The sequence below is a fragment of the Neopelma chrysocephalum genome, unplaced genomic scaffold (genome assembly GCF_003984885.1).
Source record: "Neopelma chrysocephalum unplaced genomic scaffold, ASM398488v2 Primary Assembly neopelma1_65, whole genome shotgun sequence".
NCBI lineage: Eukaryota > Metazoa > Chordata > Aves > Passeriformes > Pipridae > Neopelma > Neopelma chrysocephalum.
In genome coordinates this window covers 4,149,007-4,176,349 of record NW_020897722.1, presented here as the reverse complement: position 1 = coordinate 4,176,349, position 27,343 = coordinate 4,149,007, and the positions used below count along the sequence as shown (strand labels likewise).

General features: G+C 40.8%; 1 protein-coding gene across 3 annotated transcripts in view; it reads left to right on the top strand.

Moving 5' to 3' along the window:
- The window catches only part of SDK1 (sidekick cell adhesion molecule 1), a 398,710-nt gene that overhangs the window by 285,257 nt on the left and 86,110 nt on the right, over window positions 1-27,343 (top strand). For all 3 annotated transcript variants that reach the window (XM_027683614.1, XM_027683613.1, XM_027683615.1), the window contains 6 exons: window positions 5,065-5,180; window positions 8,256-8,448; window positions 11,629-11,727; window positions 16,331-16,522; window positions 17,997-18,118; window positions 26,021-26,130. In XM_027683614.1, coding sequence (XP_027539415.1) covers window positions 5,065-5,180; window positions 8,256-8,448; window positions 11,629-11,727; window positions 16,331-16,522; window positions 17,997-18,118; window positions 26,021-26,130 — 832 coding nt within the window. The remainder of the gene's footprint in view (window positions 1-5,064; window positions 5,181-8,255; window positions 8,449-11,628; window positions 11,728-16,330; window positions 16,523-17,996; window positions 18,119-26,020; window positions 26,131-27,343) is intronic.

Genomic DNA, 27,343 nt, shown 5'->3' with positions numbered 1-27,343 from the left:
TTGCATTCACATTAACCCACTTCTGTTTCTGCTTTAAGTGCTGTGTCTTTCTTCTGATGCATATCCCAAAAGCCAGTCTTATTTCCTAAAGTTCACAGTTCTCAACATGTAGTTCAATGTTGTTTTATTTTCCCTTCTATTCTGTGCATCAACACCTCTCCAGGCCAAGCAACTCTGAGCAAAAGGCCCTTCCTAAATAAAAGAGTGGGTGAGACACCAAACTAGTGAGTCTTGATAGTGTGGAGAGAAGGATAAAAGCAAGACAAGTCTGTTCAGCCAGGCCCAAAGTGATGTCTTGCTCAGGCAATAGGAGATGAATCAGAGAAATTTATATGACTGAGGTAGGAGAGCCAGAGAAAAACCAGTTAACTGAAAGCTTCCTGCTTTATGGAGGAAATAATCTTGAAAAAGGACTCTCTGAATGCAGAGTGTCCTCTGCAACCATTCAGTTTTATCTCAGTAAAAAGATACTTCCATTAGTTTTTCCTGGGGCTTTCTTGGCAAAAAGAATCTTAAAGATCCTCGTTCACTTCCTTTGGGGAACCTCCCAATAGCCTTGGAGTGTCCATGACTGTTTTGGGCCCAGCTTCTCCTGTGCAAAAGCGGGTTGGAGTTGCAGTGGCTTGATTTTTATCACTGTTAGGTGTCCTTTGCCATCTACTGCTTTTATTTTATTTTTAAGGTATTTCATAAGGTGGTGAAGTTAGCAGTTGTCTCAGTGAGGCCCCTGGCCTCCAACTCTTAACAAAGAAATAAAATCTTGTCCATGTGAGAGACATGCAGGAGAGGAAGGAGGCATTTCCCAGCTGCAAGAAGCAAAACTCATCTGTTAGTGCCAAATCTCACACTACTGAATTTCAGAATTCAAATTTTCAAATGTGTGGAATTACAGAGACCACTTTTCCTGTGCACCCACAGAGCACAGCCTAGAATGTCAGCTGGGAGCAGAGGGAAGAGACTTCACAGGAGGAATTACTTGCCTCCACATCCCCATTGAGATGTGCAGCTCAGCACCTGGAGCTGGTGCATTAATGGAACAGCCAAACCCTCACAAAGAGGAAAACCTGCAGTTCCCCCAGCCTGCCTTACTGAGACAGGGAAGCTGCCACCTCAAAGGTCAGGAGCTCCAGAGGAGCAGGAGACTTTTCTCCAGGCCTGTGTTGGAGATCTATATTTAGGACCAGGAGTCCGGCTGTCAGAAACTCAGCGGGATTTACATGCTATTTGCACATAGCTGGAGACAGAATAATTACATGTACACATGCTTAACCTTAATGCCTTCTCTCCTCTCAATTATCCTGTCAGCGAAACCCTTTTAATGGTTTTTATCTCCAGTGCTTCCATGACCTTTTCTGCTTGGAATGCTGCACATTAACCCTCAGTCCCAGGGGCTGAGCTCTCCGTAGGTTTCCAACCACGTGAACTTTATCAGGGGGAAAGTAACGGTTGGGTTTTTTCTGGCCAGTTTGACCTGAAATTCCGAGATGACTCTCTACTGTGAGATGGTTTTGGAATACTTGCAAGCATGATGAAGTACAGGTTTAAAAACTGGGAATGTTAATGCTTGGGGATTACTCTTGAAACACCTATTTGACATTGGCAGCTTCTGTACAGCTTGACAACAAACTTGTAGGAAGAGGATGGATATCCACCACTAAATTAGAAAATCCTTTATGTGGACAGTCACAGCTCCAGTAAGTTACTATCCATGATCTTGGAAAAGTATTTGAGATTTGAAGTGACCAGAAGGTCAATTCTGATTTAGCTTCCGTCAAACTTCTTTTCTTTTTTTAAATGCAAAACTGTTCAGATCCCCAAGGAAGTCTTTAATATCAGGACATAAAAGGAGAATTTTATACTGGCACTTTGAAGTAAATTTGAGATTATAATGCCAATATTTTACTGATTAAAAATATAAAAATGTGTTACATTATGTCTTCTGCAGCATAATTAACCCTATGCATATCAGATGGACTATGTTCTTTCCATCCTTTAAATGCATTAATTGAGATGCAGATGTTGATTTTTCAATGAAGATGTCCAAAGAGGAATTGTGATATAAATCATGATTTCCAATGTTCTGAAGGCTTTATGTTTTCTGTTCATAATTTTTATCATTTTTCATATTGCAGCAGGTACTTTTTTTGCTATGATCATGTATTCATGTTTCAGGAAATTACCTCCTAATTAATAAAAAATATTTCCCTTTTTAAAAGAAATAAATAATGCATTTGCTTATCCACATTTCTAAAACTATAGTAAACCTATCCTCAAGTGCTTGCCTGAGCTTTTTCGAGGACTGTAAGGACCGCAAATGAAAACTTGAAGCTTGTTAATGCAAATTTTTCTTCTCTCAAAAAATTTGCAGTATTTTGGATTGTATCTAAAAGACTCATCAGACTCTTAAAATCCATGTGATATTGAAATCACTGGAAATTTGCTGTTCATTGTACAGTATCTATGGGATCCTCCCCTAAAGGAAATTATCACTCTCCACAACTCCCTGACAGGAGTGTGTAGACAGCTGGGGGTCAGGCTCTTCTCCCTATTAACAAACAACAGGACAAGAGGAAACAGCCTCAAGTTGTTGCTGGGGTGGTTTAGGTTGGATATTGGGAACAATTTCTCCACCAAAAGGATTGTCCAGCCCTGGCACAGCTGCCCGGGGCAGTGGTGGAGTCACCACCCCAGGAGGGATTTAAAAGCCTTGTGGATGTGGCGCCTGGGGACACGCTTTAGTTGTGGCCTTGGCAGTGCTGGGGGAACAGTTGGACTCAATGCTCTCAGAGATCTTTTCCAACCTAAATGATTCTCTGGCTCTACATAGATAGAGTTGTAATGTAGCAGTTCAACAGAAGGAAGAGGAATGAGTGGAGAGGTTGATGCTCAGCTGATTTAGCCTTCCTGACAGGAGGAGATGAATCTATCAGTGATATCCTGGTGACTTTCTGATAACAAACCAACATGAAGGCTTGTAATACAATTTTATCCTGCACAGTAATGAATCTCTGGCAGTTACAATATCTGAATATGCAAATATGCAGGAAAGTAAGAATTTTGATTTTAAAAATTTTATGCATGTTAACCATTAATTATATGAAGTATTGCACACAGAAGCAAATTCAAATATATCTTGTGGCTCTCATAATAAACAGTTTTATCAAAGAACATGAATTAAAAAAAAAAAAATGCATTTAGTAGGGGACTGTAGCCAAAGCAACTCATTATGACTGTAGAGTGACTTTAATATTTATGACTGTATCTCAGGATGATTTGGTGAACCTCTTAACTACAAAAACTTTATGATGTCTACAGGTCATTCAGATAATAGTATAACCTTCCAAAAGCACACAAGGAATTATGATACATGGCAGGAAGTAGGGCCTGGATTTTAATGAAAATTTAGAGTACTATCAGATAAACTCTGGTTTCAGAACTCAATAATTATGGATAGTTCATAAATTGTGACATCAAGTTTTAAATTAGGGCAAGAAAGTTGTGACTAATATGCAGTTACTGAGGTTAAAAAAATGTGCAGAGCTAAATTGTCGAGCCATGGTTTAGCCTTCAGGGAGTTTCAGTGACAGAGGGCATGAAAGTGGATGTTCTTGTCATTTCAAACCTACATCTTTTTGGATTTCTCCATTTTTCTGTGTTGATATTTCTAGACTGTGGATGTCTCTGATAACTGTGCACTGTCCTAGCTCTGTTAGTTCCAGTCTTACTGTAGAGTGTACCCCAGTTAAGAATAATACCCCTTTATGTCTCTTCCAAACAAAAATAGCTTTTGGTGGGAAAAGGGGCCGTTTTCCATTTTTGAATTTATTTTCTTCTCCACACAAAGACCTGTCTTCCAAAGATGGTTTGAAGCTTTAAAAGTTTGGGACCTGTTTTTGAAAAGTATGGAGCAAACCACCATTTCTCAGTGGGAATTGTGGATATTCTTTAGAAGCACAGATCATTGGGCTTTGGTAGAAATTTTCCCTTGGAAGCAGAAGGAACAAAGCCTTCCAGGCTTCAAAACCACTTGTGGATAGTTCCTCTTTCATAGAATACAAATGCCCATGCCTGTCAATAGTAATATATTTGAAGCATTATTAAACTTCTTTTATAGGATTTAAAGTGTCTTAGTCCATTTTACTTACTCAAGTAGCAGTTTTCTTCTTAAACTTACTATAAGCTTGATAATTTCAGAAAAATAGACCTGTCTATTAATATTCTTTCCACTGAGAACTATAGAAATGACATCTTAAAGCATCAAGTTGAAGAAATTGCCTGGAAGGAGACATTATATTAAATGGCAAAATATTTAAGTGCTATTTTTGGTTGTTTGAAGGCAGGGTGCCTTTATGTTCCACGCTTTCTTTTGTATTGAGAAAACATCTGTCTAATTAAATCCTTGGCATAAAATGTTTATGCAACTTTTAGTAGATTAGAGGATGTATTGGCTCAGGATATATATAATCAATTCAATATACATGAATGCATATCATATCAAGATAAAATGAGAACATCTCCCAATTCCCAAGAAAAATCTTTATTGCATGTGATATGACTGGTCCTAATTCTTTAAGCAGCAGTAAATAATAAACAGATGCTGTTGCCAGATTATAATTCACAATTAGAACCTTAATTGTGGGAACTCCATGTTTTGTTGTCTGATCTGGGGAATTGAGTGGTATTAAAAGACTCAAGAAATTTCTTTTGGAAACTGTTCATTGTCTGTGCAGTCATGGATAACTGAAAGGGCTGTGCTCACCTGTCGTTACCCAGCTTCTGTCTCAAGTCTTTCTGAGAAGCTCATCTGCAGAATAATAAGCTGCAGAAACCATTTCTCCTCCTCCCCTGGAAAGAACCTCCAGTACAGAATGAGAAATTAACCCAATTACCCTGCTCTCCAACACACTGCTGCTTCCCAAGGAGTGCATCCTTCTCTCAAGGTTGTTATTACTCTGTGACTCACAAGTGACAGTCAGTGGGTTCTGGGTTCATTTTTCTCTTTTTCCTCCCTCTTCCTCCTCCACTGTGTTTTGTTCCATGTCCCTCTCTGCTGACTGGGAGCAGTGCCCACGGCTCCACCGCAGAACGTGCAAGTCGAAGCCGTGAACTCCACAACCATCCAGTTCCTCTGGAACCCTCCACCCCAGCAGTTCATCAACGGCATTAACCAAGGATACAAGGTAAATAGAAACAAGTTTTTTGTAACTTCAGTGTTTGCCTTAACAGTCCTGGTATAAAAAGAAGTTGAATCTGATAACCTCTGAATCTCCAAAGTGACTGTATAATTTCAGGGGTGTCTTACACGGGTAAAACAAAGGGAGAAGTGAGCAGTTGTTGCTCCTAGCAGGGCTTGGAGCCACCTGGTCTAGTGGAAGGTGTCCCTGCAGGACCTGGCAGGGGGTTGGAACTGGGTGATCTTTAAAATCCCTCCCAACCCAAACCTTTCTGTGATTCTAACATTTGCAATTTACCTAAGTTCTGAAAGGGGAACGTGTCATAGGCTAGAAGTCTTTTTAGTTTTGTCATCTTCCTGGGAAGTTTCCAAAACCAAAAAGCAGTTCAGTGTCAGTTTGGAAACTCACCACATGTCATTGTGCCACTGAAAACCAGCTTGAGATTTCTATTTACACTAATGCAGAATTCCCATTCATTTCACTAGGAACCAAGACATCACACTAAATATTTGTCCTAACTTTCCCACTGTGATGATTTGGGAGGTATAAGAATGTAAAGTTTATTAATCATGCCCTGATGACATGGAGTTATCATGGTAAGTCCCTGCTGATGGGACAACTGGCAATATCTGTTACAGAGTAGGGAGTGTTTAACAGAGCCCTCACTGGTCCTCTGGCCAGTGGAGTGTGGGCTAAGGAGGCAGTTGGAGTGGTTTATTCCTGCCCTCAGGAAGAACTGCTTAAGAGAAACTCCATCAATGGTTTGGCAGTCGGGGCATAATAAATGAAGGGTTTAAAAGTGTTCATGGAAAGAACGAAGAGAAATCTTGTAGGAAGGGAAGAAATGTTTGGTTTATGAGCAGGGAGGAGGAAGGTTGATTTAGGTGTTGGGTGAAGGAATGTGGAGTGGGCTGAGAAGAATGTGTAGTTAGAAAACAAGCTGTGGATTAAGAGATTCAACGTGGATTTGAGATGTTTCAGAAGACTTGATCCTTCTCCAAGAATGTCTCAAAGTGATGGAGAAACTGAGACAGAGGTATGCATGGGTGTTCCAGTATTTTCCCCACATCTATGTATTTTTCATAAAGCCCAGCAGTGGTTTCAGAATCCCACTGCTGAAGACCTAAATACATGTAGAGGGGTATGTCTGCTGTTCCCAGAGATAGAACCAGCTCTCGAGGCTCAGTGACTGACAGGGCTGCAGGACAATATCCTAAAAGCTCAATACAGAAGTAGTACTTGGCTTCTGTTCTGACTCTAGAGAATAAAAGCGCTTTTGGGGCTCAGTGGACTTCAGTGCAATACAATTTTCTGCTGCAATTCCAGGCACAGTGAGCCCAGATTTGCAGAAGTCTTATTTCAGATTTTCATTCAGAGTTTCAGTCTTAAGATCCTTCATCTCATTCCATAACTACCTCTAATTTATGTTTCCATTTCTTGAGCAATGGTATAAAATAACTGAAATCATAAATTGTATCTGTCAGCAGCCAATGAAAACCTTTGAAATTATCAAAATTTCTATTTCTTTGGATTTTTTTGATTACACTAGATTGCTACAGCTTTACCATTCCTGTTTCTCACAGGGATTGTGAATTGCAGTACAAAGATCGTGTGAGAACATTTCTGTCACTTACTTTTATAGCCTAGCTTTGTGTATGATTTATAAATTACTAGTAGTCAAAGTTAGGCCTTTGTGTTTTTTAAGGATTAAACCCATTTTTTCCTTAAACTGACAGAATTGTTCACCTGTATTTTCTGTACATGTTTCCTGAAGAACGTGCAATGAAATGCACTCAAAAAAGAAATCAGTCCTCCAAAGTTATAAATGCCAATTGTAACACAGAGGTGATTTAGAAAGGAAAATAAAACTTAGTATCCTCTTCAAGCACTTTCCATTTTTATCTTTTCTTTGAAATTTATTTGCATTTCAATAAGTTGTAAAGTACACCTTCTCAAATATGAAATATTTCTAACAAAATTACTCCTTATAGTCCACTAACTGTGCTTTTTGATTTTCAGAGACTAGACAATGGCTAAATGTGTCAAATATGGCTCATTAATTTCAGGTATCTATTCATGTTTATGAGCCTGAAATCAATACAAGTAGCAGGATTTACACGGATACTGAGTCAGGCCTAGAATTTTAACACGTTTTATAAGCTACAGGCTAAGGATTTTTGGACAAAATAAAAATTTCACAAGCTTTCAAGCTTTAGTCCCATAAGCCTTTAAGGCAATTCCAAAAATTGTTTCAAAATTTCAAAGGCATTTGCCAGAAATGAATTTTTTAAGCCCTCATTTAGGTACCAACACATAAGGTATTGCACTCTCAAAGATATTGATTGCCCAGAACATCGGCTGAGATGAATGAGACCTGGAGGAACTGAGCTCATCTGACAAGCACCCTATTTTAAATGCATGAAAATATGTCTTCAGGAGTCTAACTTTTGGGACTCGGGTGTTGGAAATTGTAGTAATCATCTTTACAACCATTTTCTATTCTTTCTGTAGTTCCAGAACCACTTGAATCATTCGCAGTGGGGATGTCCCCAGTCCACTGATGGTTGTAGTGCTCTCAGCCTCTTAGGCAGGGCTGCTCAGAGGGGTGCTGGGCTGGCTCTGGGAGGGGAAGGAGGATGTGTGTGTCCCCTAATCCCACTAACCTCCCCAGACAGTGGGATCCTTAAAGGAACCCCAAAATAAGATAAAGCATTTATGTCAGAGTAGCACTGAAAGTACTTTTCTTCCTTCAGCTTCCTTTCAGCAGCAGAGAGTGGCCAGGCTGATGAAAGGCCCATGTCATACGGGTAATAATTTGCAATAATTTTGGCACTGTTCAGTAGCAGACATTGAGAATTGCAATATTGGTGCATCCCCCATCGCTGGTGAGTGTTACAGACATCCCTCCAGTATCACAGTATCACTGCTACATCCATCTGTTCAGCATCAGAGCTGACAGTAGTTTAACAGCATTGCTTGGTTCTTTACAATCAGATTAAGATGGTTTTGGCAGCCAGACATACTTTGCCTCTGAATAGACACAACTTCTAATGAGAGCTCATCCATATTTAAATTTTCCAGCTTCTGGCCTGGCCGGTGGATGCTCCGGAGAGTGTGACTGTGGTCACCATCGCTCCGGATTTCCATGGAGTCCACAGTGGCTGCATCACCAACCTGAAGAAATACACCACTTACTACACCTCAGTCCTGTGCTTCACCACGCCAGGGGACGGCCCCCGGAGCACACCCCAGCTCCTGCGCACCCTGGAGGACAGTGAGTATCCCCAGCACTGCCAGGGAGCCTCAGCACTCGGGTTTGGGTGGGTTGGATAGAAAAGCTGAAATTTTTAAATCTCTGCACTTAAAATTTGACCTCAGCTTCACAATCAGTTGGCAGTCTCTTCTCAAGTCACCTTTTGGATGGTGACCTCAGCCAGTTTTCCATGTGTGTTCTTTTAGCCTGTGGCAAGTATTTGATTTTTTTTCTTTTTTTCGTTAAGGATGAATTTTTTCACATTGATCATTAGCTGAGAACTTCACAGTCCAGTACAACCAACACACAATGCATTGTTTGTGTCTATGAATCCTTATGCTCTTAAATCCATGTTCAGGCACCCAAATAAATATCAATTGATCTTCTTAGGAAGTGAGCACTGGAACTTCCTGTGGAGGTCAATGATTAATTTGTGATTGTTTCCTTCTGTTGTTCGATATATTGAAAATGTCTGTTTGTATACTATATTGCAAACATTTGTGTAAAAGAACCAGGATCATAACAAGGCAGTATCTTTTATTCTGAAAAACTAGAGGCAGGGTGAAGTAAAATAAGCTGGACAGTTTAGCATATAAATTGTTTCCTGAATCAGAAAATGGTTTGCCCTCTGTGGCCCCTTGGAAGTGTTTGCTCAAGACGTATTTGGGACTCACAAGTCTCACGTGTGCCTGATTCAGATAAGGACTAAACTGCAGTGGCCTCGCAGTTATTGTGTCCACAGTGATCTTGGCTCTGGCCAGTGCTTTGGTATATTCCTGTATTGGAGCATCATAAACACTGCTGCCCATTTACAGATTCAAATCAGAATAAAAAGTGTCTAATACATCCATTAAGATATTGTTTTTAGAAATACTGCTTTGCCTTAATAGGGATCTTTTAGGTTGGTCAGTGTTCCCGTAAAGAAAAATCCGATTGTCATTAACATTCACAGAAGTGAGGCTCAAAGTGCTAATCCAATTTTTCATGACATACTCTTGAAAGACCATGGAGAAAATTACTTTCCCATGGATTTTCCTGTTGTGGTTAGTCTCCTCTATATGCTAGAGCTGTGTCCCCAGAGCAGGCTGTAGACTTAAACCAGAGATAGCAATTTAACTGCCAGAAGTCTTTGTGACTCACTAATATGAACTCAGACTTGTTTATCTGGGGTTAAAGCAAAAGGTGTGGTGGAAAGAGAAACATGCATTAGGTTCCTGTGTGCAGTATCAACTCTTTTGCCTGTTTTCCTAAGGAAACAAAGCTTTAGACAAGGATGGTTTGTAAATGTGTTCAACTGTCCTTCTTGGGTTCATCTGTCTTCTCTCTCCAAGGACAGTTGAACCCTGTGGCAAATTTCAGTGAAGAATAAGAAACCAAAGATAAAAGACTCCCAAGATTTTGCAAAAATTAATCAACTGGGAAGAGGAGAGGCTGTTAATATTTCTGCTGAAGGAAAGGCTGAAGAAAGGAGCCTTGCAGGCTTTCCACAAAGTGAAAGAAGAGGCAGAGCCAAGACTTTGAGGCTATCTCAGGGAAATGTTGAGATCACCTGCCATTTTAAACACAAGAAAATTCCATCAGGAAACATAAAACAAGGGAAAACCAGACTTGTATTTTGTAAACCATTTGATACATTCCCTGGTGTATGCAGCTGTATGCTGCAAGGAGCCTCAGCAGGGAAATGAGCAGGATTTTTTAATTTATTTATTTTTTAATCCTTCAGAATTACTTCCCTCGGTTTTCAGAGTGGCTGAGAAGTTATGTGCAGGATGGTATAATGCATCTTTGTGGAGAACTCATTGGCTCTTAAGTTGCTTCGGGATTTATGTGGTGGGAAAAAAGGTTTGAAAGGACTGTCATTCATGTTCACAGGTGATAATTTTCAGTCTATATAGCAGAGTTAGGCAATCCTCTAGAAAAAACTTGTGCAAACGGATCTGTTTGCTGATGAACTGTAGGTCAAATAAAATTTAACATCCAGTCAGAAGTATCTTGTCCTGGCTTGGAGTCACTTGCACCTGTGTTTCCTGGTGACGTTAAATTGGACTGCAACTGCAGGGGCTAATTGGAGCAAAGCTTTGTGTGGTTTCCATGTCTGCACATCCCTGGTCCCAAATAGTGCATAACTGCCATGCTCTTGTTGGGTATTCCTGGGATCACTACAGGATCAGCAGTTCTTCTGTGGTGCTTTGACTGCTTGGTATCGCAGAGTGGATTTGGAAACTCTCCTCACTAGGATTGCAGAATTGCAAATGGGCTTGTATCTGACCTACTGGCAGGGTTTGAGCTTTTTTTGTCAGAGCTGGAGGGGAATGAGAGACTGGACTAAATTGAAGAGGAAACAAAATATGAAATTGCAGACAAGAAATTGCCAACTGATGTCAGTGGAGCTGGAGGATACTCGGGCAGGGATCCAATGACAGAAGCACTGTGAATATAAAGTGAACAAAACCTCCTTTTTCCAGTACATCGATTGAGGACAGAACAGTATTTGGATCAAAAATCAGTCAGGTTGTCTTCCTTGAAGGCCAAAATTGAGGGAGGATGGCATATTCTTGACAGTCATTCCATTTTATGCTCTTTCATTGCACACTGGGGAGCTGAATTTTTAAGAGCTCTTTAGCTACATCATAAAAACCCTTTAAAATTTTCACACACTTGTATTCATTTTACAGAAGGCAGTTGCCATTATGTTGGACATTTTTAGATTTGTTTTGAGAGAACTTATCCAAGCAGTGGCTTGGTGACTCTGTCCTTGCTGTGACCTTGCATGGGGAAAAAGCTCTTCCCAGATGAGGGGTTTGCTGGTGGTGTTGCTACAGACCTGGGTCCACATAAACTGCACAGCAGTGAACACCACACCCCTGCCACTGAGGGGAAAAATGGCAAACACCATCACCTTCAGGATTGCCAGCTTGATTGTGCTAATTAGGTTAGATGAAGAAGAGAGGAAAGAACAAGTTGTGTGCAAGTCTCCTGCTTCCACTCTCTTTAGCTCTCCAGACAGTTGGGATGATGGCCGGGTGAAATAATTTATGTGATGATAAGCCAGAGTGTTTCTTCCCAGCTTGTCTTCTCCCTCTCAGTGATGTTTTCAGCTTCCCTTGGCCCTGTATTTCTTCATCCCTAACCTTGCCATGTGAATTAGATCACAATTAAGAGGGGTTCTCCTATTAACAGTTTTCCTTTCCTGATTTCCAGAGCCGGGAGCAGTGGGACACCTGAGTTTCACCGAGATCCTGGACACCTCGCTCAAGGTCAGCTGGCAAGAACCTGTAGAGAAAAACGGCATCATCACAGGTATCAGCTGCTATGTCTGCTTTTATTTCTTTTCTGTTAAGTATGTGTGGGGTGGAATATATCACTGCAGTGAAAAACTGTTTGTGTAATAGAGTGTTTAGGGAGAACTGGCCACTGTGGGCACTGGTCTCCTGGTCCTTCTTTTGGGTAATTGAGATGTCACCAGGGCACATTATACAAGGTTTGGGTCCAGTTACTGGCAGCTCATGATTGTGGTGACTGGAAAGGCAGTTTGTGTAGAAATCAGCTTCCCATAGGGTTTCTGGTCCTGTTAAATCTTCCATGACCTCCACCTGCGTTACTGAATTTGTGGAAATTTGTGAGACCGTGCTTGGCCTTTGCCCCAGGGGTGGGGAGTTCCTGCACGGAGTTTACAGCTGCAAAATCTGGATTGGCATTGTTAAGATTTGCAATCAAGACCAAGCCTGAAATCAGTGGTGCCCTTCATCTGTGATCAAGTGGCCTGGCTGTGGACTGCGTGACAGAATTTGCATGTCATTACTTAATCTGTTATAAAACCACCACAAGGGTTCAGAAGTCTCTTGTTTCCCTTTGATGAGTCTGCCATTTGACAAGCTGTTTATCTATTTACTGTATGCCAGCGTAGATACAACATCAGCAACTTCATTATTTTTCATAAAGGAAGCTATAAATACTTGAGAAAACCTCTAGTTCTTATCAACAGAGGCAATATTGTTTTCAGAGGGGAAACTATTACAGCTCCACAGGCTGGACATTCCATTTAAGAAAGGTTTCAAGGTTTTGAAGCACAAGAAAGCTCCCAGACTTTAAGTTACTGGAGCTAAAAAGCACAGTTGGGAAGGGAGAGGATCATTTCACATGGATCAAAATATTTTGGTTTGGGAGCATTGACATTGAAATGTTTAATTTTTTGAAAAAAATTATTATAATTTGTAAGAAAATACACTTTAGGGGTTAAAAAAAATCAGACTTTCTGACCCTTGACCATTGAAATGTTTTATCAGTCTAATTTCCTGAAGCATTTTAACTTTGACAGGTCTAATCATTTTGATAGGACTTGTACTTTTAGTGTTTTCTCTGTGTATCTGTAACGTTTGTATCTGTGTGTTCTGTGCTGTTTGGAGTGTGTGTGGAGTCCTTGTGCAGATCTTCTCCTGCCTTTACACCACGGTCACCTTCCTGAAATATGCACTGCTTTAAGTGGTTTGAGAATAGAAACTAATGACTTCTGAAAGCAGAGCAGTATTGATTCAGTGAAGATGGCCAAAGCCTTTCAAGCCCAAGTGCTTAAATTTAGGGACCTACATCCAAGCCTATCCAAGATGATGTAATACTGATCCTTGTTAAGCATCAGGGAGCAGCACCATGTTGGTGTTGTAGAATTGCTTTGCTGGAAACAAGCTGCTGCCTCACAGGTTGGGTTGAAACCTGCTGGAACTCGATGATGGACTATCTTATATTTGAGGTAAATTGTTCCAGAAAGACTTAACTAAACAAGCTCTATTGTTCATGACAAAACACCGGTGTGAAAATGCCCAGCAGAGTTTATAAGGAAAAAGAAACTTCCTTAATGATGCAAATTGCATTTGGGATGGAAGAATAGGAAAATTGTTTATGCCCTTTGAGCACCTCAAAGGTTTATAGAGGGCTGCTTGGAGGTCTGAGTGCTCAGAGAGGCAATTATTCATCATTTCTGCTCATTGATGTCTTTAGTGGACCTTCTTGTTCCCTGCACCAGCGCTGGGAGGAGGGAAGCACGGACAGGGTGCCCAGCAGCCAACCTGAGCTGGGAAATTGCCCATTACTCTGCTGTAAATCTCAGTATCTTCCTCGTTCCCTCAGTAAACATTGATTTATGAGGCCCTGGATGTAGACAGACAGTTTGTGATTGGGTGTACTGCTCCCGTGTAGAGAATTTACTCCATATCACCAGAAAATTATTTCTGAAACTCCTCTGGTCATTAGTTCCCGTTAGGCAGCATTTTGAGGAGTGCCAAAGCGTGAGGGAAGGCTCTGTGGCACCTTTCCTGTTCTCACTCACACCAGGGCCAGAGGAAACCCTCTCCCCCCCACACACGTTTCTGGCAGGGATCACGTCTGTAACACAGGGAGTGTGTTTCCACCAACCACATGTCCCAAAGTTCTGCCCATCTGTCAGTCACCATGGCTTAAGTGCTACCTGGGGGTACAGTGGTTGTTGTTCCTTTCCTTCAACAATTTTTTTTCATCTGTTTTTGTTATGCTTGGTTGCTTTTGGCTTTGTGTCTGCTCACCGCGTACGTACGTATTTTCTCTTCTCATCTTTTATATGACCAGAATTTAACTATACATCCAGGGCTGAAATATCTGGCAGTAAATGCTGCCTGTTTGCCTTTTCTTCAGTTTACACACGTGAGCTCAGGACAGTTTTCCTGGTGAACATTTTCTCAGAAAATAAATACGCAGAGACTCTGTGCCTAATGGGCGGGAAAGCTGGGGCTCATCTTGTGGTCACCAGGGAGAAAACATAAAATGTCCAAAGAATAATCACCAACGTTTGATATATAACCTGAGCTTATCTAGATGGGAGAGAAGATATCTCAATCACTGAAGATTGCCTGGTGCATGGTGAATGACACTTCCTATTGTCTGTAAGCAACAAATGGACGGAGGGAGCATTAAAAGTCCCCTGCTTATTTTCCTCTGCTTATTTATTGTCTGGAACAAACTGCACCCACAGCTAATGAAAGAAAAGGGTGTTTGTGATGGTCCTTCTTTTTGCAACTCCTCCGTGCCTCTTCACTGAGCATCAAATGCAGGAGACAATCATCTCCCACCTTTCTGCTCATCCTCTGTTAATATAGGCAACAGAGTCCTTAAATTTTGTCAAAATCTTCCTACAGATTATAATCCTGCCTGTGCTACATCAACTGTGATCTGATAAATGATTCTTAAGCCTTTTCAGAAGGCAGCAGAACACAACAGTGTTTCCAAGACATTGCTAATTTACTGAGTTAATTAATTCCCACTCAGACGCTTGTTTAAACCAGTTCCAGATGAGCGTTCAGGAGTTTCTCCCCTTCCCATCTGTAGTTCAGAGTCAAAGAAGCCTTTGTGGTGTAGCTGGAATTGTTGAAGCATCACCTCTCTTTATCACTGCCCTCTCACCTGAAAAGTTAATTAGTGACTATGTGAGCACTCCGAGCCCATTTTCATGCAAAATCAGGTTAAGATGAATCTCCGTCAGTAATGGCAGCTCACAGAGAGGACAGAGAACATCTCACACCTCTCAAACTCTCACAGAATTATTTATCTCACCATGCTTTTAGCTCATGAGATGATGTTTTCTTGTTGATTAATACCATAAGGGATTTTACTACGTCAATTCATATATGTTAATCAGCTTATCGTGATTTTTTATTTAAAAAAAAAATTGGGGGAAAAAAAGCCTCAAGCCTCTCAGCTGGTCTGAATTCCTCATCTTAGATGATGGGAACATGAACCCAGTAGGGAGTTTCTCTAGCCAGTTTGCCTCGTGCATGGTTCACACAGTGGGATTCCTTTCTGTTAGTCCTTTTCACTCACTCCAATTTCACAGGCATTCAAGAGCTATGTGTATTTTTTTTTTCACCCTCTGAGTCAAATCACAAAGAAAGCTGCAATCAAGCAAACTTTTCAGACACGCTCTCTGGAGACTGGCACAGCAAGGTTCACATAGGTTCAAACGAGAATAAAGTAGGACTGGGCAGGAGGAGGACAAGCAGATTTGGAGGTAAAATTGAGCAAATCAGACAGTAGAAAGTTTCAAAAGTTCTTGGAAGGCAAGTGGTTATCAAAGTGATAAAAAGGAAGCCTGGTTATGATAGAAGAATAGTATGGAGGTCAGGGCAAGTGCAGCTTTGGACAATGCATTGGCTCCATGATGGTTTTGAAAGAAAGGATAATGATTCACCCTGCTGAAGGATTTGTGCGAGGAACAAGCGGTGGGGAGTTTTTCAGTTCCTGGAAGATTCCCACAATGTTCCTGCCTGATTGTTATTGTTAGATTTCTAAGTATTTCTAGATATACAGCAGTGAAGGTTACTTCAGCCTGGAAAGGGAGTAGCCCTGCTAAGCACATATAGATTTTTAATTAGATATTCCAGCTGGTGAGCAGATATTATATTTTCCAAAGTCCTTGTTTCTTCCTGTTTGCTTCACAGAGTTCACAGAGTGAAAGTCCTGTGAGATTATCCCCAGGTTTTCAAGGCATTTCTTAGCAAACACTGTATTGTCACAGCAAAAAGAGACAGTCTGTTGAGACCTCATGTCCTCCCTCATCTGTAATCTGATAGGCAGATGATGCCCCATAGGGTACCTACATCAATTGTGTATTGGGAATAACAACATCAGAAAAATATTTGGGTATTTTAGCCAGTTTAGTTTACATTTAGTTTACATTACTTTAGTTTACATTTACCTCAAGGGTTTTTTTTCTGCTTATAAAAGGTGACCACAGTGGAGTAGAGTAAGGAACAATGATCCACCATGTACCACAGGCAAATCGTGCTGACACAGGAATCTACCAGTCTGTGGGCTGTGGTGTAACTGGGCTGTGGAAGGAAAACTACGGCCCCCTGACTTGTGTGTGGTTGTTCCTCAGGGTACCAGATCTCCTGGGAGGTGTATGGCAGGAACGAGTCTCGCCTTGCCCGCACACTGTCCAACACAACCCTGGAGTACAAGATCACGGGGCTCTCGTCCCTCACCACCTACACCATCGAGGTGGCAGCTGTGACCGCGAAAGGGAGCGGATGGGTCACATCCTCCACCATCTCCTCTGGTGTGCCCCCAGGTTGGTAAAACTCCATGAAACAAAAGAAAAGGTGCCAATACCTCGTGTTTCATTGTTCCTGTCGCGGGTTTACTTCAGAAGTAATAAAAACGGTTTTATTTGTGAAGCGTTGAAATTCTTGACCATGTAATTTGAATTTAATCTGTGGGACAGATTGAAATGTGAGCACGGACACACTCGCAGTTTGAAAATTCCGGAAAGTTGAGGCTGTTTACAGTTGTAAATACAAAAAATACAAAAAAAGTTGTAAGTATGACAATGGAATGGACAAAGTAATAAAGTGGTGCAACACAGAATCCCTTGACATTTACAAAGTAACATACGAACTAAGCCTGAATATATTCAAAAAGTGTTTCTTTGGGGGGAAGATACGGTTTGGATGTTAAAAGGGAAAGGTTTTTCCTTGTAAGAGTAGTATAGGTTATTTCAACCGTGAGAGGTCACTTGGATAGTGAAACTAAAATCTTATTTACAAGATTTTGAAGTTGTGGCCTGAGAAAGATTTGGGAAGAGGTTTTTTTTGTCCCACATTGAGTTACCATTTGGGCACCTGTTCATTTACCCATTTTGCATTTTGTTTTAAAAATTCTACACTTTCCCTCATCCAGTATAAAAAGCAAACTGAATAGCCAATTCATACCTCAGACAAGCAGTTTCAGTTAATATATAGGTTATAGAAGCAGAATTTTCCAAAGTGGAGCAGTTACTGTATGTCGCTGAGAATAATCCAGTTTTTCCTTTCTGCAGTACTTTTGAACTTTTCTATATGTCCTCAAGTATGTTTGCCTTTCTTTTCCCCAATCATAGGTAATTGTGACAATCTGTAGACTGGATCAATGCTATGCTCCCTGTTGTTAGCCAGATAACAGCAATATTCTACTTGGGCAGGGTTAGTTTATCGATCATGGTTCCCACAAATGTGAAGTAAGAATCAAGAAATATTGTATATTCCTGCATACTTGAAATACACGCCAAAAACCTGCCCATTTTCAACCTGTCGCACTTGCACAGAGTGCAACATTATCACAGAATCACAGAATGGTTTGGGTTGGAAGTGACCTTAAAGATCATCTGGTTTCAAGCCCCTGTAATGGGCAGGGACACCTTCCACTAGGTAATTCCTGATTATAATAGTTATTTCCATTTCTTAAAAATGCAGGTACTACTGAGAATTTATTCTAAACAATCTATATTTATAAATATCTTTTTCCTGGACTTGCTTTTGTTGTTAGTTCAGATGATACAAAAAATGTAAATGCCACTGTAAGTTTGACTGATGTGAGGCGAAGATTTGATTTGGGCTACAGATTTTCCCTTGTAGGATGGTCACCCTCTTTGTTTGCTAGAGGAATTTTAAAATTATTATAGTTGTTACCAAGGTATTTTATATGTTGAAACACTGAATTTCAGCTTGTGATACAGGGCCCTAGACGAAGAGTCTTTCCACCTCTCATTTACATTTCTGTTTCTCCAGAACTTCCAGGTGCTCCATCCAACCTGGTGATTTCCAACATCAGCCCTCGCTCTGCCACACTTCAATTCCGTCCAGGATACGATGGCAAAACCTCCATCTCCAAGTGGATAGTGGAAGGCCAGGTATGTCCCTGACAAATATCTCTTAATGAAGTCTCTGAGGGGTTAAAAGGGTCCAAATAGTGAATTGCTGTTTGGATTACTTTTTGTTTAACTTTGGATCACGTCTCCTCTGTAAATGGCCTGGTGGTAGCTGTTCATGGGGTCCTGGCAAGGTTGGGATGCAAGGGAGCTTGAGGGGCTCAGCTGGGAAATATTTGTGTGTCAGCCAGGGAAAAAAAGACCCTATGAATACTGTGAATTCTGTTCAAAGGAATAAAAGGAAAATGTGATTTATAATATATATATATATATATATGTGAGAATGCTTATCCTTTAAATAAATCACATGGATTTTTGTAAAGCCGGTTTGTTTATTTTCAGAAGAACGCCAGACACATCATAAGCAACACACACACCAGAGCTTTAGTCCATCCATTTATTTTTAAAAAGGATTTGAAACCTGTGTTTAGGTTCTGTGAGGTGTCTTTTCAAATCACATGCAAACCTGGAATTATCATCTCATAGATTCAGAAGTATAGAAGAAATTGCACTGAACAGTAAAGATACCATTATTCGTGAGATTGAGTGTATTTTTCTATCTTGTAATGGAATATACCAAGGTTTTCTATTCAGGCCTCTAGATATGAATAGGATGAATTCTCATCTTCATCAGCTTTAAACAATATCCCTCTTTCTGCTGTCTTTCTGCCTTGGAGGAGTTATATATTCCTCATTTGTTCTCCTGACAGATGAGCTTTGCTTCTTCCTTTCCACCCACAGATCTTTATAAATAATATAATCTGTTTTTAAGACCAAATGTTGGACTTCTTAAATCACCATCACCACTTAGACATGTTGATACAATCACTTCACTTGGTAATGAGATTGTTGTGAACAAGTTGGTACATTTTGTGCCATTTATATACACATTATTGCATATTACAGAATTAAACACTGAAATCCAATAATATGGTGTCTTAGCAGATTCTGAGAAGCATTTTCCTGCTGAAACACCACATAGATATTGCTGGGAATTTGCTAATTCAGTGAGTTGCAAAATGCCACTGAAGTAAAATAAATTGGAATGCTTTAAAACTGCAGTAATAATTACCGTGAAGTTCATCTGCATCCTTGAAGAGCCCTGGGTATCAACAGTGGTTGGAATGGTCCTTGGTGGTGCAAGGAGGGAAGGGAGGGTCTTTCTTGTTCACAAACCCTCATCAATATCTTATGCACTGCTGCTAAAGTCAAGGGGTTCGTGGTTCTGATAGATCCTGGAATTATTTGCTCCATTTGGGGAAGGAGCACCCCAAACTCCTTGTAGAGCCTGGGCAGTCCTTTTCAGCACACCGCACCTCCCTGTTCAGCTTGGGCACAACAACTGTGGTTCCTAGTGGATTTAATAAAAAAAGAAAAATTTTTTCTCACCTGATTAACAAAAGTCTTTTCAGGTATGCAGAGAAATTGGTGACTCCTTAAGGATACAGCAAATCCTGTTTCCAGGATGACAGCTGCGTATAATCCTTTGTTCACAGCCCCTTTCTGCCAGCACTCCTCTCAAACTCTTTCTCTCCTGAAGTGCAATTTCACAGCACCTTTAGCCGATCTAAACCAGAACTCTTGTCCTGCTCTCGTTTCCTCTGCCCATCCCCATCCCACTTACCAAGACTTTCCTCCTCCTGCCTCCTGCCTGCCCTGACTCGGGCAGGATCATACACAGAGCGGCTGCGAGCCTTGATCCAGCCCAGAACAAAGGAGTTTCAGACAGATCAACTCTCTGCACGGGCTGTGTGTGATCAGAGGAGCATCACTGTAAGGGGAGGGGGTGAGACCATGACACTGGGAGCAGAGATGAGGGCAGAAATGCCTCCATCCTCACTTGGATTTAAGCTGCCTTGGACGTGCCCTGTGGACCTCACAGATTTCCCTGCCCACCTTTCACAGAGACGTGAGCTTTTGCAAAAGAGCTGCCAGTGACACCCCAGTCCTCATTTCTGCCTTTCATGGAGTCTGTTCTAAGCTGGGATATGTCTGTGCTGGGGTGCAGACAGCTGTTGCAACATCTGTATTTTAGCATAGACAACCATAATCGTTCCTTAGGACTGTGTTAAAGATTGAAGGGCAGTGGTTATACCCCACCTACAACAGTATTTCCTGAATAGAACTGTAGGGAGGATTTTTGTCCTTCTGGATCTTTCATTCACTGACCCATTTACAGCTTTTAATAGCAGTGTTAAGTGTTTCATGCCTTAGCATTAAATTAAAAGCCACTTAAGGGGTGGTTTTGCATACTATGATTTTAAAACAGATGGTATTGCCAAGTGATAGGATCACATTTAATTATAAAACACTAATCTGTACGTTGTGCACTTCCCTTCTGTCCCCCTCTGTAAGCTGGGCAATAGCTTTGCATTGGACATCCCTTATTTTCTGACTCTTCTCTTCCATCTCTACTGGGAATATACCTTTCACTCTGAAAGTCTGAGTCCTCACAGACAAAATTCAGCTGTTTTGTATTCACACACACAAACAACCTGCCACCAACGTGGTTTTCTTCTTTGTTCCTTGATTTGGCAGAAAGCTTCCTTGGTGAGGGCAGGTCTAGAAAATGTTCCAAGTACTCCAGTTTGGCTAAGAGCCATTTTTGAAGTCTGATACTTCATGAAACAATTTGGATGAAAAACACAGCTGGGAATTCCAGTTGACGTGACATTTTGGGCATCTGGCCTTGGTTTCTGCTTTTTGTGCCGGGGTGTAAATTCACGGGAGCCGCTGTGGAACTAATTCTCAATTATGTCAATGAACATGAGAGGAGATCAAGTCGTTAAGAGTTTAGTGTTGGTAGATACTGAAATATCAAGTGTTACAAATCCCATTTCTGTGTTTCTAGTGAAGCTGAAGCTGCATTCTGTGCTTTTGAAGGGATTTCTTAAAATTATCACTAGGTTGTTTCTTTTCTAGACTCAGGACTGGAGAAACTGGATGTACTGATGTTATTTAAAAAATACTTCTAACTTTTTTTTTCCCATCACATAGAGTAGAATCTAAAGAGAAGAGGGTCAAATGTAATATAAAGGTTCTGCTGACACTTGTTCAGAGGGACCAGCAGTAGCTGCCTTGTGGCACTGACACTCACAGGTAACTTGTTCCTGCACAAGGAATTTCAGTAAATCCTTCCAGCCATCCTGTACTCTCAGATGCAGTCAGGAAATATATTGCAGACATTTTTTCTGGCAATTTTCAGCCAAGAATGACCATGAATCCCTGCTGGTGCTCATGTAGTTTCATGTTTGCAATCCAATTTCAGCTTATTTTTCTTGTGTTGGATTGTTCCTGGGGTTTTGTCAGGAGAAGTACATAAATGAATCATAGAATGGTTTGGGTTGGAAGGAACCTTGATGATACATCCAATTTCAACCCATCATGACTGTGCCTTGGTGGGTGCTCAATCCATACCATTGAGCTTTCCAGTGGCTGATTAGAAAAGCTGGGATAACTTCTGCCCAGTTTGGTGCATTTTTCTGGTGATTAATGTCATTTGCAGGCAGCAGAAGACCTGTGGAACAGCTGAAAGCCATTTCTGAAGAGGTATTACATTTCCTGGAGCCACGAGTATATGGGCTATTATAGAGAGTTTTTGCTTAAAGCCTTTCTGCTGTTTTTAGAGAGATTTTGTGTGAATGTCATGGTGAGCAGTAGCAGAGTTTCAAAGTGGTAAAACCTTTAAAGAATTATCACTGTATTCCCTTCTAAAGCTGTGAGTTGGGAAAGGTGTTGCAACTTTACCCGTGAGTTTATCTGGTTCCGTGGGTTAAGTCAGTGACCCAGATAGGATTCATCCATTGTGCCAGGTGATTCTCCTGGTGTCGTTTTCACTTTGGGGCTGGTAAATAAAGTGTCTGAAACTCTGACAATTTTATGCCTTTTGACAATCTTTAAATCAAAAGTGGCTGAATCGATTTAGGGATTTAGTGAGGAAAAAAAATTGCACCCGGGCTGACATCCCGTGAACCGAATTTCTCCCAAAGCGATTTCAAATGTGTGAGTTATGGACCTCTTAAATGAAAACTCTGACACATCTTGAACTATAGTAGAACACAGGGTACCTCTATAATGTACAGAAACATTGTGTTATCCTTTCCTACAGTTAGTGCTTCGTAACTGTTCAAAATTTCGGCAGCAGTGCTGTCTTGTACAAGTGATTTTTTTGTTCCGAATTTTATTTATTTTTGGAGGTTTTTTAAGTCAGAATTCTGCAAATTTTCTCATACAGTGCATTCCATCAGAAAATGTCAAGTCATTTTGTAAAATATGTAACATTTTCCTTTTAAGAAAAGGAGAAACTAATGCACAGAGAAGTAAAAGGTTCCGACATCACTTCCAATATTGTTTTATACTGTCTCATTTCTGCAATAATAAAGGAATATGCCGTTTTATTGAGTGTAATGCCTTGGGAGCAGCTGAGAGATGGGAATGAATATGTGCTAACTAGTGATGGCTGATTGTTATGGAGCGTTATATGAAGTGTCTCAGGGGGACATGGGTGTTTTTGTTGTGGCAGTCCTGGGGTCCCTGGGGATTGTGGCCCTGTTCCACAGAGAATTGGGAAGATGCAGAGTGCATTCCTTGAGGAGTTTTTATGCTGGTGGTAACAGAAAAGCAGTCGGTGTCTCATCTGCCTCCCAAAACAATGCACCCACGAATACGTGTGTGTCTGTCAACAAACACGATCCTTCTCTGAAGTTTGCACACACTGTTATCCAAAAAAAACAGCTACAAGAAAGAAGCCTTTAACTTCACTTGATTTTATGCAGAGCTGCTCAGAGTGGGCTCTCTTGCCCCTCAAAGGACTCTTTTATCCCTACCACTGCCCGTGGTTCTTTTTGCCCCGTGGGAATCCCTTTGTACTCGGATTCTTGAAACTGATACGTTTCCTCTGATCTGACATCAGAGTGTTTCAGCAAAAAATAATTTCCTTTTCCTTCCAGAGCCTGAAACTTGGAATCTGCTATAGATCTCGGGGAAGTTAAAAACACAGAAGCCCATCACTGAAGGTTTTCTTCCAACATTCACTTGAGAATATATATATATATATACACACACACATATATATATTATATATAAAATAAATAAGTGAAACTTCTTTTGAGTAACACAGACCTAGAATTGCTTGGCCACACAAGTGAGAGGTCATGCAGAAGTCCCCAGGCTGTTCACCAAGCTGCCCTACAGCTATTAACCATTCAATCCTCTTGCTTTGAAAAAACTCCCTACAAAAAATATAAAATATGCTACTGATTTCAATAGAAGTTAATTTCCCAAATGCTGGCGACAGATCCAGGGAACGTTACGAGGTATTATTCTAACTAAAGCAAGTTCCTGATGTATTTTTCTTAAAATCTTTTCCTAAATCACAGAAATATGCCTGTGGTTGGTTTTTGTTTGCTGCCTCTCTGCCGGTAATTTAAAAATTAGTCTAAAAGTGGTTAATTTGGAACTGTCTGTGCTGCCACTTTGCCCACAGTCCCCCACATCCCAGAACAGGTATCAACCAACTGTTACCAGCTGGCTCCTGAGCTTGGGAACAACCAACCTTCTGGGCTTGGCTGGAAACTGCCGTTTCCTCATAGACTGCACCCATCATCCCAGAAATCTGCCTCCTGGGTGGCTTCTGAGGTGCTTGCCAGAGTCCTGCTTCTCAAACAGCACAAGATCCTCAATATTTCCACCTTTCCAACCCACTTGTAAATGTCTCTCTGCAAACCAGGCGGGGGTTTGGACTTGTCTCACGCTCGAGTCCATGTCTGGTGTTCACAGCCCTGTGGTCCTTAATGTGTATTAATGACCTGCCTGCTGCTGCACAGCAACTGCAACCTGGGTGCCTTTTTGGGGTTTTTGCCTCCCCCTTTTTTTTTCTTTTATGTAAGAAATATTTGGAAAAGCTCTTACTGCTCTTAGAATATAAAAAGGCGACTTAGTCACCACTGGAGATTATTTGCAGCCTCCAGAGTGCTGTGGATTGTTGCTACATAATTACTGCAGCCCTTGGAGGTGATGCTGTTAAGTGGAAGATTTGCAAAAGTAAGCATTTACTGTAGACTTTCTACAGTATTAATAGAAAACTCATTTAATAAGAAGCGTTCTCTGTTTCTTTGACTGAAATGAACCCTCTTATCCTTTCTTTGTTCGTGTAGGTTCTTGGGGTTTTTTTAGTTCTCTTTATCATCTCTTTCTTCTCTGGCCTCAGTTTAGGGATGTTCTGTTTTACCATTCAGACCTGTCTCAACTTGTTTCCCTCAAGCTTCTGCATCCATGAGCTTTAGTACAATTTATGGAGCTTGGTTAGGACTGGGAATTTTAAGAGGTCCATAATCTTCACTACCATCTATTTTATATGTTGTTTGCTATGTGGCAGTGACCTTGATCACCAACAAGACTGAAAGGCCCATCCAGACCTGTTCAGCCACATCCTTCCATGAAAGCAGTGCTCTGCTGGAAAGATCACAGAGGCTTCTTTCCACAGTGCAATGCAGAACTTATTACTTTGGCCTAATTTTCTTTGTGTCCTTTCTTCATGCACAAACATAAATATGCAGCACACCAAGTCCTGGGTGAGCGAAGAACTAAAACATCTATAAATAAATCAGGCTGCTTCTCCTGAAGGGGAAAAAAAATGAGTGAATGAAACCTAATTTTCTATTTGATGTACTTGGGGTATATGAGATACTTTAGGCTATGGTGCCTATCAAGTGCTTTGACAGTGTCTGTGGCTGTAACTTGTATACAGAACTCGTAAGGGATCTGTTTAAAAAAGATTAAAGGAAATAGCTCTTTACACAGTGGGTTGAGAGCTTCTGGAATTTGTTGCCACAGCAGTCTGTGGGAGTAGATAATGTCAGCAGGTTGAAAAAAGATAGGGCATCTTCATGGATATCGGGTCTGTAAATAGACACTGAAGGGAATAACTGCCCATGTATCCTCTCATATCCTTCAGCCCGTGGCTGTGGATACCAGGACGAGGGAATTGGGCACAGGTACTGCCCTTTGTGGCAGGGTTGAAACACCAGAGTAACTGTGCACAATGCTAGGGAATTATAGCAGGGAGCCTTGCCTGAGCTGCCCTGGGAATCTCCACAGTGAAGCCCAGCAATCTTCTCCCATTCTCCGTGCTCCTCCTGTGTCTCATCCATGACCCTGCCCGCGGATGCTGCCACATTCCAGAGTCCCAGGTCAGGCTCTGGCCTTTCATTCATACTTTATTGGCTTCCTTTTAAGCCCTGATTCATCTTCATTTAATCTCCAGGAAGCTGCATGGAAAGCAATGCTCAATTCTCATCACCATTTAGTCCCTTCTAACACTGCTGGAGCTGAGGGACCATGTTGGGCAACATGTTGTGATTAATTAATACAAAGGATTGCACGTGGAAAAGTCTGGTCTAAGTGCAGAGCAGCAGATGAGGTTAAAACACTTTTATTCTTTGACTTTGTTCTTGTTTCTCTGTCTTCATTTCCGTGGCATTTTGCCTCCATTGAGACTTATTTAGTATGCATCAGTTCCTGCGAGTTATTATCAAGGCTATTTTTCATTTTCTTATATTACTACTTGATACTTTCGTATTGTGGCAGCAAAATTGAACAGGGTATTACCACTCTCATGGTGTTTTTCTGGAATAGATCTTATCACAGGACCCAGTAAAGTCCCAACAGGTACAAGGAAACTTGGCTGACTTGGCTGTGTTTTCTCTTTACAAATAACTAGTGCCTTGTCATATAAGAAATTAGTATTAACTGGATAGTATGTGTTTAACAGCATTTGTGCTTCCACTGCTGTGATGACACACATTGTAAAAGAGGGTATACATATTTATTTTTATATATATGTATAGTCTGATTTGTATTCCTTCTTACCTTTCCCTTGTACAGGTTGGTGTGCTGGGTGATGAGGAAGAATGGGTGAGTCTTCATGAGGTGGAGAATGAACCTGATGCTCAGATGCTGGAGGTACCAAACCTTACTCCTTACACTCATTACAGGTAAGAACAGCAGGTAATTAGCTGCAACATAAAAAAAAAAGGTGAATAAATAGCAGCATGGAACAGCTTTCCTAATCAGAAACAGCTGGCTGGGTTTTATAATCTGAACAAAAGGGAAAAGGTTTGCTGTTTTCATAGTTAATACTTAAAATTGCTAATCTGATGTTGTTAATTGTAATTTGCATACAGTGCAGTTCATAACATTAAAAAGGAAATTCAAGTGCACAGTGAAATGTTTTTAGGAGTAACTGCTGTCCTGTGACTTCCTTCCTCTGAAGGGAACACCAGTGTAACATCAGCCAGTGACAAATCAATTGTAGTTAAGCTGGTGCAAACCTGTAATTACATATTTACATCAGTTTAAACATCATTTTATTGATTTAACCTAATTTGGTAACATCAGTTAGATGAAACCTTTGTTTATAAGAATTTACCAAGTTAAGCTTAATAGATATACGCAATGCTTAAAGTGATTGAAGTGGATCTGCATTATGGGTGCACCCCAGTTAAACAAGATTGATTTTTAAATCAATTCAATCCAAGCCATGCATTGCTGTGCTATAGACAAGACTGGAGAATTTGAGGTACTCAGTCCTAATGAAAAATACTGCCATGAACCAGCTTGCTAATGTAAAGGCTGGTTGCAAGGAGATCTAGTGGCAAATGTTAAATCAGCTTACTAGAAACTTGTCCATTTTGTGCTGGTTGAAGGGCCTATTAACTAACCCATGTGCTGTTGTAAGCTGGTAGTAGGTGCAACCAAGTAGAGCTCATATAATTTACAGCTGATCCAGTGCTGGCTAATTTTCCTCTCTTGGTCACAAACGTAAGAACAGACTGAATTTCTCACTAACTCTCCACTGAAGTGTTTTAAACCTCATCTTCCAGAGCTAAATGTTTCACTAAGAGCTCTTTGAAAATCTTTTTGAACTTGACCAGAAATTTCTGGTGCAGAGGTTTAGGAAAATTTATCTTCAGGTTAAGAGGATTTTGCTGTCCTCATAAAGGTGGATCCTTAAGGCTGAAAGCAGTAAAGTGCAGGTTGTACCAGAGTTCAAGGTTCACTGTCCATGAAGAGTAAGGAAGACTTGCACACCCAGCCAGGTGTATGGAGAAATGTCTTTGGGATAGAAAGTAATGAGGAAATATATGAGAGATTTGGGGGAATTAGTTTTTTTCTGTTTTTAAAATTTTCAGTTTAATCTTATTCCTG